The sequence below is a fragment of the Cucurbita moschata genome, unplaced genomic scaffold, assembly GCF_002738365.1.
Source record: "Cucurbita moschata cultivar Rifu unplaced genomic scaffold, Cmos_1.0 Cmo_Scf00021, whole genome shotgun sequence".
Classification (NCBI taxonomy): domain Eukaryota; kingdom Viridiplantae; phylum Streptophyta; class Magnoliopsida; order Cucurbitales; family Cucurbitaceae; genus Cucurbita; species Cucurbita moschata.
This window is the reverse complement of record NW_019268537.1, coordinates 908,171-919,009: the sequence shown is the minus strand read 5'-3', so window position 1 is coordinate 919,009 and position 10,839 is coordinate 908,171. Positions and strand designations below refer to the sequence as shown.

The 10,839-nt window shown below is 38.9% G+C and overlaps 2 protein-coding genes, 1 long non-coding RNA gene and 1 pseudogene across 5 annotated transcripts in view; 1 reads left to right on the top strand and 3 right to left on the bottom strand.

Annotated features, from left to right (window-relative positions):
- LOC111458850 overlaps positions 1 to 1,638 on the bottom strand; it is a 3,866-nt gene extending 2,228 nt beyond the window's left edge. The window contains exons 1-3 of one of the 3 annotated variants that reach the window (XR_002713192.1): positions 1,104 to 1,638; positions 731 to 1,030; positions 396 to 599 (exon numbers count right to left, since the gene is read on the bottom strand). This is a non-coding gene — a long non-coding RNA (uncharacterized LOC111458850). The remainder of the gene's footprint in view (positions 1 to 395; positions 600 to 730; positions 1,031 to 1,103) is intronic. The other 2 variants (XR_002713191.1, XR_002713190.1) reach the window with 2 other exon arrangements.
- Positions 32 to 1,841, top strand: LOC111458849 (annotated as a pseudogene).
- An 886-nt stretch (positions 1,842 to 2,727) lies between these two features.
- On the bottom strand, positions 2,728 to 8,944 carry LOC111458563 (E3 ubiquitin ligase BIG BROTHER-related). Its single transcript, XM_023101307.1, has 7 exons — positions 8,483 to 8,944; positions 7,355 to 7,691; positions 7,216 to 7,256; positions 3,428 to 3,469; positions 3,236 to 3,357; positions 3,050 to 3,158; positions 2,728 to 2,976 (listed from the first exon to the last, which is right to left on the bottom strand). Exons 1-7 carry the CDS (start codon positions 8,750 to 8,752, stop codon positions 2,926 to 2,928), a joined length of 972 nt encoding a protein of 323 aa, XP_022957075.1. The 5' UTR covers positions 8,753 to 8,944; the 3' UTR covers positions 2,728 to 2,925.
- A 638-nt stretch (positions 8,945 to 9,582) lies between these two features.
- LOC111458593 overlaps positions 9,583 to 10,839 on the bottom strand; it is a 2,650-nt gene continuing 1,393 nt past the window's right edge. The window contains exon 2 of the mRNA XM_023101347.1: positions 9,583 to 10,625. Coding sequence (XP_022957115.1) covers positions 9,753 to 10,625 — 873 coding nt within the window. The 3' untranslated portion in view covers positions 9,583 to 9,752. The remainder of the gene's footprint in view (positions 10,626 to 10,839) is intronic.

Below are 10,839 nucleotides of genomic sequence, written 5' to 3'. Positions count from 1 at the left end.
AAGAAAAAAAAAAAAAAAAAAAAAAAGAGAGATGGCTGGAGGAGGATTTGTTGTTCAGGAAGGACGGAACTATGAGGGTGGAATCACTACATTTGTACTTGTCACCTGTTTGGTGGCTGCCATGGGAGGTCTTCTCTTTGGTTATGATCTTGGAATTTCAGGTTTGTTTGTTTGTTTGGTAGCTTTTGATCCTCGATCCTTTGAGTTTAAGGTTTTTTTCCCCCTAATGGAAGAAATTTGTTTAAAACTTTTTGGCTTTGGGATGTTTTGGCAGGTGGGGTTACTTCAATGCCAAGTTTCTTGGCTCATTTTTTCCCATCTGTTGTGAAGAAGATGAAAAGTGTCCATGAGAGCGAGTACTGTAAATTTGACAGTGAACTACTAACATTGTTTACCTCTTCCCTTTACCTTGCCGCTCTGGTGGCTTCCTTCGCCGCGTCCATCATTACCCGGAAATTTGGCCGCAAGCCATCCATGTTTATTGGAGGTCTTTCCTTCTTATTTGGTTCCATTCTCAATGGTGTTGCTAATAGCATTGCACTGCTCATCATTGGCCGTTTGTTGCTTGGTGTTGGTGTTGGATTTGCCAATCAGGTATGCTGTCATTGCAGAAATACAGACAATATATTAAAGAAAATGAATCGATTCAATGCAGAAGTAGCAGTAATTGTTTGCTCAATTTGATTCATTGAATGGATTTGTTTTTGGTGTGCAGTCTGTGCCAGTTTACCTTTCTGAAATGGCACCAGCCAAAATCAGAGGTGCTCTGAACATGGGCTTCCAAATGGCCATCACAATCGGCATCTTGGTGGCGAATCTTGTAAATGTCGGTACAGCCAAAATTGCAGGCGGATGGGGGTGGAGAGTCTCACTGGCTCTCGCCGCAGTCCCCGCCGTGATGATGACCGTCGGATCCTTCTTCCTTCCCGATACTCCTAACTCCATTCTCGAAAGAGGATATACAGAGAAGGCTAAGAAGATGCTACAGAAAGTTCGTGGTACTGACGATGTCCAAGAGGAGTTCCAAGACCTAGTCGATGCAAGTGAATCAGCAAAGATGGTAGATCATCCATGGACCAACATAATGAAACCACAATACAGACCTCAACTCGTGATGTGCGCTTTAATCCCATTCTTCCAACAACTAACCGGCATCAATGTCATCATGTTCTACGCTCCTGTTCTGTTCAAGACTCTCGGATTCGGCGACGACGCATCTCTAATATCTGCCGTCATCAGCGGCGGCGTCAACGTCCTGGCAACCCTAGTCTCAATCTTCACAGTCGACAAATTTGGGCGAAGAATCCTGTTCCTGGAAGGCGGAGTACAGATGTTCATCTGCCAAATCCTAGTCGGAACGCTAATCGGCGTCAAATTCGGACTCAACGGAGAAGGAACCCTAACAAAAGTCGACGCAAACATGATTCTATTCCTAATCTGCGTATACGTCTCGGCATTCGCCTGGTCTTGGGGACCATTAGGTTGGTTGGTACCAAGTGAAATCTGTCCGCTGGAAATCCGATCTGCAGGACAAGCAATCAACGTATCAGTGAACATGTTCTTCACCTTTGTCATCGCTCAGGTGTTCCTGTCGATGCTTTGCCACATGAAATTCGGACTGTTCTACTTCTTCGCAGGGTTTGTGTTGATAATGACCGTGTTCATCTATTTCTTCTTGCCGGAGACGAAGAACGTGCCGATTGAAGAGATGAACAGAGTGTGGAAGGCGCACTGGTTCTGGACCAAGTACATTCCTAACGAAGCGGTCATCGGCGGCCCAGTCGAAAAGCACGGCGGCGATGTATGAAGAAATATATAAACCCCCCCGGAAAATTAAATAATAATGATTAAAAAAAAAAAAAAAAAAAGGGAACAAACGAGCAATTTTTATTTATTTGATCTTTTAGCCTCATCCATTTCTGTAATTATGTTTTCTTTCCTGATGGGGCGAGCGCTTGTTTTTCTCCTAATAAAAATATATATTTATCTAATTAATCTCGTTTTTTTTTTTTCAAATTATTATTCTACTAATAATATATAGATTATTAGTAGATTCGGTCGAGAGGAAGAAATTTATAATATCGTAGCTGACCCATTGATTTTCCAATACTAGTTTCAACAACTCTCATTCTTTAAGCTTCTTCCTAAATGGTTTCAATTTCAACCAATCAGTAGTTGATAGACAAGGTCGTGTAATTAATACTTGGGCTGATATTATTAACTGTGTATGTATGTATGTATGTATATATATATATATATATATATATATATATATATATATATATATATATATCTCACACACGCACAAAGAAAGTAAAGAGAAGTAACCATAGTAAAATGAATCTCAAGTTCGTTGTTCTTGACTCACCCTATCTTTTACTGAATTTCTGTTTAATTTACGTTAGGAGTCCATTGATGAGACTTAAATCCAATTCCTACAACATAAGTACGTGATCATATCCAATTTATAAGTACATGAGATCATATCCAATTTATAAGTACATGAGATCATATCCAATTTATAAGTACATGATCAACATAAGTACGTGATCATATCCAATTTATAAGTACATGATGAACGTAGGATTCATCCCAAGAGAGTAAAAGAATAGCCTGCAAGATTTTTCCAAATTCATGGCTCTCTGCCCCACTGCCACTTTTATGTGTTTACACATTCAACACGACAAGGCAAGATTTGGGATACAAAACGAGAAGCTCAAAAAAGAGGGGGCAAAAACAAATAGATTCATCCTAGGGGCTTGGTTTACAGAATGAAACCCGAGATAATAGTGTACGTTTTCCACAGATATTTGAACCGAAATGGGTATTGCAAAACCATAACAAACAAATTAAAATCCTTCGTGATTTAACATAATATATGTAAAATGTTTGATTTAGTACAATTCAATACCACATGCTACACAACTAACTGCTTCCCGTAGCCGTGGAGACTTCAGTACTGCAAACAGGGCACACCTGCACAACACCAACCCCTTTACTTATCTCGGCTTCGTGATTATTGGTAGGTGCATGTAGTAAATGGGCATACCTTGTTTATTTTTAACCAATTGTTTATGCACTCCGAATGGTAGGAGTGTTTGCAGGAGAGAACAGTCAAGGTTTCATCGTCCTCAAAATCCAATCGACAAATCACGCACCTGAAAAGAGAGAGTCGTAAGCTAATCGAGCCAGATAAGAATGGCAAAAAAGACCAACACTCCCTGAGATCACTCACGAATCACTGCTTCCAGTCTGACCGCTCCCTGCCTTGAAGTTTATGGAGGGTAAGGAAGCAATTGTATCAGCAGATAGCCCTCTACTCTCAGTTCCTACCACTTCACCCAATGCAAGCAACTCCTGGAATATTAACAATCCTCTCAGGAATAAACAACAATAAAGCATGGGCACTCCAGCCAGCTAAGCTCACCTCGTATGACAGTTCGTCTGGGTCAACATCCTCCCACGTATCCTGCAAACCAAACCTTGATGAGTACTTTTGATAGACCAATAAATCAGATGTGTCATCTAATATTCAGAGTATAGCTACTTTCTGGGTTCGGATTCAAAGCTTGTTTCTATCCTAACTAGTTCAAAAGCTACAATTTTACAAAAGTAATATATGAACAAACATGGAAAATTATGAGCAACGAGAATTTAGAAAAAAACCAGGAAGGATAAAAGAGATATCTGCTGATGACAGAAGCCTATCCCACAGTGCTCGTATGCCACAATTGCTCTTTTGAAGTGTAATGAAGGCAATGGGGAAGACTTGTTTATTCATCATAGCACTGGGTGACAATACAAGTCCAACAGCTGAAATTCGAACGGTGACGCTGACTCACTGTTCACAGAAACAGTGAAACACATTGCCTTGCCCTCTCTTATTGAACATGGATTAAGGTGGGAAAGGTCCCAACTGATGGGGGGAATACGGAAGCTTCTAGATTCAATGGTAAGGTTTCTGGAATAAACACAGAAAATCCTATTTGTTTTAGAGTTAGAGGTTGGCATCAGGTTGAAGTGTCATTTCACTGTGTTAATCCCAACGTAGGATGGAGGCTCTCAAGGAAAATAACAGGTTAAATTCTTGCTCATTCTAACATCCAGCTTTTAATTGGCAGGGAAGACCGGCAGAAAAAAAAAAGCGACTCATTGCCAGGGGAGATCGGTCATGCGTTTAAACTTGTAGATGACAACAGAAAGGGGACAAGACAGACAAACAGATAAGGATAATAACAACATTCAAACCACTAGTCAATGTCCAAATGGAGTGGACTCCAGCAGTGGCAAGAATTCAGCAGCTTCTCATCAGAAGGATGCGTCTAAGGATGTCTTACTATAAAAAAGTTGGGATGAATGCTAACTAGATCACTGAGGGCTTGAAATCTATGTGGCTGAGCATGCACAGTGGACATTTTCATAAATAACTGCAGTGTGGTTGAGATGTATAAATGTATTGTCCACAGATAAAACAAGAGGGGAAAATGATCCAAGGAGAGGCCTTTGAGGTAATGGAAGCTGATCGAGGATAATAAAAGCTTTCCGGCAGAATGAACAGATTGTAGTAAATGCAGGCTCCACGTAGGCACCAAATTCCAAGTTAGTCCACATATGATTATCCACCATCAAAAGACCAAATCTCCTTTAGTAGATAGGAAGCTAGTGAGGTCCTTGGAGATTTTCATCATGCCACCCATACTGGTCATCTGTTGATGTGAGCATTGTTCTGGTGGTATTTTGATAGTTGATCTACCCCCCTCGGAGCCTTTTCTTTTGCATAAGAAAAACTTTCACCTTGATGGTTGAACAGAAGGGAGAAGGTTATGAAGGTGACCTTAGCCACACCTCCAGTTAGAAAAAAAAACGGATGGCTGTGACAAACTATGTACAAAAAAAGTGGAGGTCGCTCTTTCTTGCGAGTGTAAAGATAAAGATAACTTTTACAAGAATCAAAGGCCTTTCGTAATCTATTTGCTGCTTTTGGGTTATGGGAGTGGTGGGTGATTTCAACGTCACCAAACAAATGGTCTTTTGAAGACCCTCATGCAGACCTAGAACAAGAAGTCAATGCCAATGCCTTATTTAACTAATACAGATCTTCTATTAGTTAACTTAATTGACAGCAATTTTATAATCAGGAATTTCACTATGTCAAATTTGAGAAGCAGAATATTTTTCACGAGTTGAAAAGATATATTGATATTCAAAAAGATACCCTACTCAACAAGACAGAACGCTTTATAACCAACACCAGCCCATTCTCACAAACAAAATACTTTGGGCCCTACTACACATTCCTGATTCTCTTACGTGTACACACTTCTGTAATTGGGGGCCTATCAATGAGTCATCTTCAATCACTATCCTACTGGAATCACCCTGAATGGGCCATTCCATTCGCTGAAGTTGAAAGCTACAAAGACAATCCCTAAGAGTCGGACTGATAGACTTTTAATAAACTCCACTAAAAGGATGATCCAAGGGAGAAATATTTTCGAAGGCAACTTCATATAGTCTTAGATTGGCTGGCTATTTCAATGAGTTGGTTATTAAGGGTCAAAATATTTTCAAAGGTAACTTCATAAAAGTATTCCAAACCTTACAGAAAGATAAGAACAATGCTAATACCAACGAAACTTTCATCTGCCTCATCCACGAGAATATTCATTTTCAAGCTGTTTACAACTTCCCATGCTGGCTAGACCATAGTGTAGACCTCAACTCGAGCTTTCATTAAGAAAAATGAAAGAAATATAAAGTTATACAGAAAATAGCCTGCCGAAAAACAAGATATCGAGAGGGAGCCCAAAAATTAACTATAAATATGGACTCCAATCCAACAAAATCAAACCAAGACTATAATGATAAAAAAGTCTATTGACCAATGCCCTCAAGGGGACATTGCTAAATCTAGCTTCCTCACACACCTCCTCACTCAATCTCTCTACCTCTATAAAAATCCTGATATTTCTTTTAATCCAAATACCTCAAACAGTAGCAAAAAAAAAAAAAAAAAAGATTGCCACAAAGGCAAAAAATTGTGGCTTACCAAAATTATCATAGAGATTAACATGGTTCTCCTAAATGCTGCTTTGACATAACATGCAGCCTGAATCTCATTCTCATTGGTGATTACAGTGGCTATGCCCATGGATTTAGGCACAAACCAGTTTTCCTAACATCATGTCAACGAATACCTCTTAACTTTTGAAGCTCTAGTTAATATTGAGAGAATACTAACAATATAGAAATACATCATCTTGGAAGGAGGATTTTGGGTGGAAAAAACGAGCCTAAGAAGCATGGAGACACAAGGATGCTTTTCGAAGGAGTAATTGTGGTTAACATAAACACACAGGACAGTTTTTGTTTTTTTAGGAAAAGAGAAGTGACATAAAGGAGCAGAAAAAGAGTAAGAAATTCCTCACGAAAATATGGGAGCTACAAAAAAAATCCTAATTTGCACAGATCAAAGAAGAAGTAAAATCATAAAAAGGTTGGACAAAGAACACCACAAAAAATTAAAAAAGTATATATATCTGACAAGATCCCAAAAAGCATCCAATCGAGAACAAATTTTGAAAATTCTTCTATTCATCCAAAACCAAATTCTCCCCTCCCCCCCCCCAAAAAAAAAGGCCATGATGGCTTTGAATCATACTAGAACTTGTGAGTGAGGGAATCAGGATCTTATGGCCAAAGGTAGAACGATGGATGGAACTTCTTTTCTACAATCAAGCACTTGAGGGTTTTGGACAGAGGGAAGTAAAAAAATAAAGATGGAGACCAGTTTTCATGGTGAAAAATGAAGGTATACAAGGAACCATAAAACAGGAGAGGCCAACAAACGGAACCAAGCAAACAAAACTAACTATAAAGATAAGGGAATAGAAAGTTTTAGCTGTGAGTCTCTTTGGATCAATAAGTGAATTTATAAGTTGTGGCTTCCGAGCTACCAAAGAGGGGAAAGTTAAAACAATGTTTTCCACATAGACTTTCCTCAATCTGCGTCAATTCCAGTTCCGCATCTAGCTACTTAACAGTAACAAGGATTTCCACATAAGATTTCCCTTATTCCGCATGAATTCCATACGGTGAGGATTTTCAGGATCAACGTTGTCTGTTTCAGTAGTTCTAAGTGAATTTAAATGTACAAAGTGTTAATAAAAAAAAATTGAGTGCAACAAAAATGAAGTGGAAAATTAAAGGAAATACCTGGGAGTTTTCACCTTGATCATCAGTGTCATCTGCATCCTCTACAACAAGATAAAACAAAATATTTTAGTCTTACAAGATTAAGAGACCTATACATAAGTATCCATTACAAAGGGAGCCAGATGGCACGTATACTCACGATCTTGTAATCCTGCAAGGGCCAACAATCTGGCAGCCATTTCTCTATCTTCAGCATCTTGTAAGGCTCTAGCATAAGCCTCGTCGCTTGAAAAATTACCTGGATCAAGTTCAAAGTTGGGATTATTATCTTCTCCATCTTCATGAGCATGCACATCAAAGACATCATCATCATCATTGACATCTGTTCCATCAAACTCGTCATCATCCCCATCAGATTCTGTATGGTCATGGGGATCACCAAAACCATCCTCATCGTCTAATACATAACTTCCAGCTTCCCAGCTTCCAAAATCACTCCCCTCACTCGTCATTCTGAGCATCAGGTATGCTCTTTCCTGCTCATAATTAGCCATTGTCAATTCAAAATATCACTAAAGACCTTTTTTCTTGCAAAATATAGAGGCTCCTACAACCAAAATAAAGACAACCATCCTGTGCAAATAAGATGCGGACATAGTCTATGCAAATTCTCCCAGTCCATAACACTTTCAATTGCTAAAAACATGACAAGACAAACTCAAGATTTAAAAACGAACTTTCAACTGAACAACAATGTAGTAATAAGTCAATCAATCATGCATATTATATATACTCTTCCCTCTACAAGCACGAAAATCATCAGAACCAAATCAGGATTCAAACACTTTGCACTAAGTGACAAGCATTTGCTCATAATTAACAAGACAAATAATCAAATAATATCGATAGATAAAGGAAAAGAAACAAAAGCATGCTCATGATACAATTGATGTTTTGCTTGTGAACAACTTCCCTAGCAAGCCAGCAGAAAATTAATAAAGTCAAATGAAGTCGATGCTAGAAATCACGGCAATCAAGGACAATAAAACACAATCAGATAATCAATAGTTATTTGCTACTGAGAAAGCCACAAAGGAGAACATGAAGTCCATCACCCAATCAAAATTCTTAAAAACCCGCACGGGAACAAAATCAATATGAGATTTCCATCAAAAAGCTCCAAAAGCAGCCGACAACAGACCGAATTGAACACAGAACAATACGAAAAAATAAAATAAAATAAAATAAATAAAGCGGAAATTGAAGAGAACAAGAAGAGATTATAAACAGTGACATCGAGAGAGAAAGAGAAGGAGGGAGAGAGAACCTGTTCTTGAAGGGTACGAGCGAGGGCAAGGTCAGCATCGACCTGGGTGAGATTAGTGAAGGGAGTTCTGGAGGAGTGGCGAGAAGGGGTTTGAAGGGAGGCGGAGTCGGATCCAGTAGGGTCATTCTGGGGGTCTGCAACAGAGGGTGGCGATGGATTGGAAGTGGGGTTTTGTTCATGGTCGGAAGAGGCGGTGGTAGTGGTAGCCGGGGTTGGCTTGACTCCATCGGAGCCAAGTTTGGTGGCGTTAATGGTGGTTTCGTTCTCCATAAAAGGAGATTCAGAGAAATGGGAGATTTGGATTTGAAAATTGGATGAAAGCAAGAAAAAAGAAGATGAATAAGGGAATTGGGGGAATCGAGAGAAGGAGGATCGACGATTTCACAGAAATTTCTTTAAGGGAAGAATCTCCTCCGAACACGACGAAGATTGTATTTGTCTTCGCACCCAATTTTCCTTTTCCCTTTAATATAAATATACGAAGAAAATTACCCCCCAGAATTTGACAACCTTTCTTTTATGTAATTAACTTCAAATAACAATTATTAGAACTTTGCCAAGTTTAACCAAAATTAGCTTAAAATACATATTTTTTAAATTCTTATAAAAAAAAAAAATTCTTTATATTTAGACATTAAAAAATATTATTCATACCCTTAATATGCACTAAGACCATGACCCCTATTCTGCCCGTTATGGTCTACATAGCAAGAACCCGCTCAAAATTACAAGATTTTGTATGACTGAGTTTCGTAATGACTCGAATCCATTTACAATCTCGAGTTTCCAAACACATTACAATTCCACTCTGAACGCATTAATTTCATATCGAACATGTTTTATGTACGATATTTGCAACAAAATTAGAATTATTAGAATAAATAATGTTCATATTAAAAAATATATATAATTTACAAATTAGACATATTCAAAGTCAACAAATATGTATGATATTCAATTTAAACTTAGTCAATACAAATTAAATATATATTTCATTTTTTTCAAGCAGTCGTTGAAAAAAAAAACTACCCAATTTAATATTTTTTAAATTAATTAAATTTGAATTTAAATAACAAAAATATAAGTAACAGCCTTTTAATTTGAAAATTATTTATATTTAAACATTATAAAAAATATTTAAATATAAATAATTAAGATGAGAAATTAAACACTAATCTGAACCCTAACTATTTATTCAATACAAATAAATATTTCACAAATTTCAAACCATTTGTAAAAAGTAAAACTAATTCTTCCATGGATCCACCGATCAGCCGGTGAGTTGTCGAGTCGAATTGCACCAGCGATCGTAAGACGGCTGAAGATTGGGCCATTCCGAGGCGGAGATCGCGTAATCTTGGAGCCAATTGGTTAAGACGAGTTCCTGCTCCATCGGCGGCAAGGTTCCGATGATCTGATTCACGGCTCTTTCGGTTTCGTCCTTCTCGTACCTCATCAGCGCTGGGAAGGTTAATCCGTTTCGGGCGTAGCACAGCAATGGCAGCCATAGAGATAGCATTCGGAATTTTACCTCCGATGTTATCATCTCCTCCATTTCTTTCCCCGCCAGATCCTGGAACAGAGTCGCTGAGATCTTGACGAAGCACCACTGGATTCTCGGATTACAGCCGACGGAAACAGAGGCCAGGCAGCCGGCGAAGCTCCACTGTAATATAGCCTCATCTACCGCGCCGTACTCCCGTAGCTTGTTCGTCATCCAAATTAATTCCTGACCGAGCTTCTCCGCTACCACATCGCCGCCGGATTCCCCCTCCATGATTCCCGTCTCCGATCTTCTAGCGTTCAATGTCTCCGCCTTGGGGACGATGGTCCGGACGGCACTCACCGCAAGATCCACCAATTTAAGGTACGGAGTGACGTAGTCTCCGAATGGGAGGGCGGCGATGATCCGCGACGGCCATGAACCGGCTCTGGTTCGTTCTTCGAAATCTCTGGTCCGCTTGAGTGAGTCGTATAGCAGCGTAGAGGTACGGGCGAAGGCGGCGGAGAGCGCGGACCGGTTCACCTGCAGAAGCTCGAACTGGCCGCCTTTGGCGTTTTCGTCCATCATCTTCTCTGCCATTGCCATTGTGAATTGGTACTTCCGGCAACTTGCCGGCATCTCGTTCAGGATCGCTAAGATCTGCGCCATTCATTTCAAATTTTAATTAAATTATAGTTTGGATTAACTTCCAATTAAGCCTCGACTAATTAAAATTAGTGGAAAAACATAGCAAATTAAAATAAAGTTTAAATTGGTGTAAATATAATTTATAATTTAAGTAATTATATTATCCACTTCTTATAATTTACCACAAAAAAAAAAAAAAAAAAAAAAAAAAAAAAAAAAAAAAAAA

What these genes read in the sequence shown, in the direction of transcription:
- LOC111458563 (XM_023101307.1), bottom strand. Translation starts at nt 8,752, where the DNA reads ATGGAGAACGAAACCACCATTAACGCCACCAAACTTGGCTCCGATGGA. An exon ending in CTCGTACCCTTCAAGAACAG is followed by an intron (nt 7,692 to 8,482) that starts GTTCTCTCTCCC and finishes AATTATGAGCAG; the next exon opens with GAAAGAGCATACCTGATGCT. An exon ending in CCTTGCAGGATTACAAGATC is followed by an intron (nt 7,257 to 7,354) that starts GTGAGTATACGT and finishes ATCTTGTTGTAG; the next exon opens with AGGATGCAGATGACACTGAT.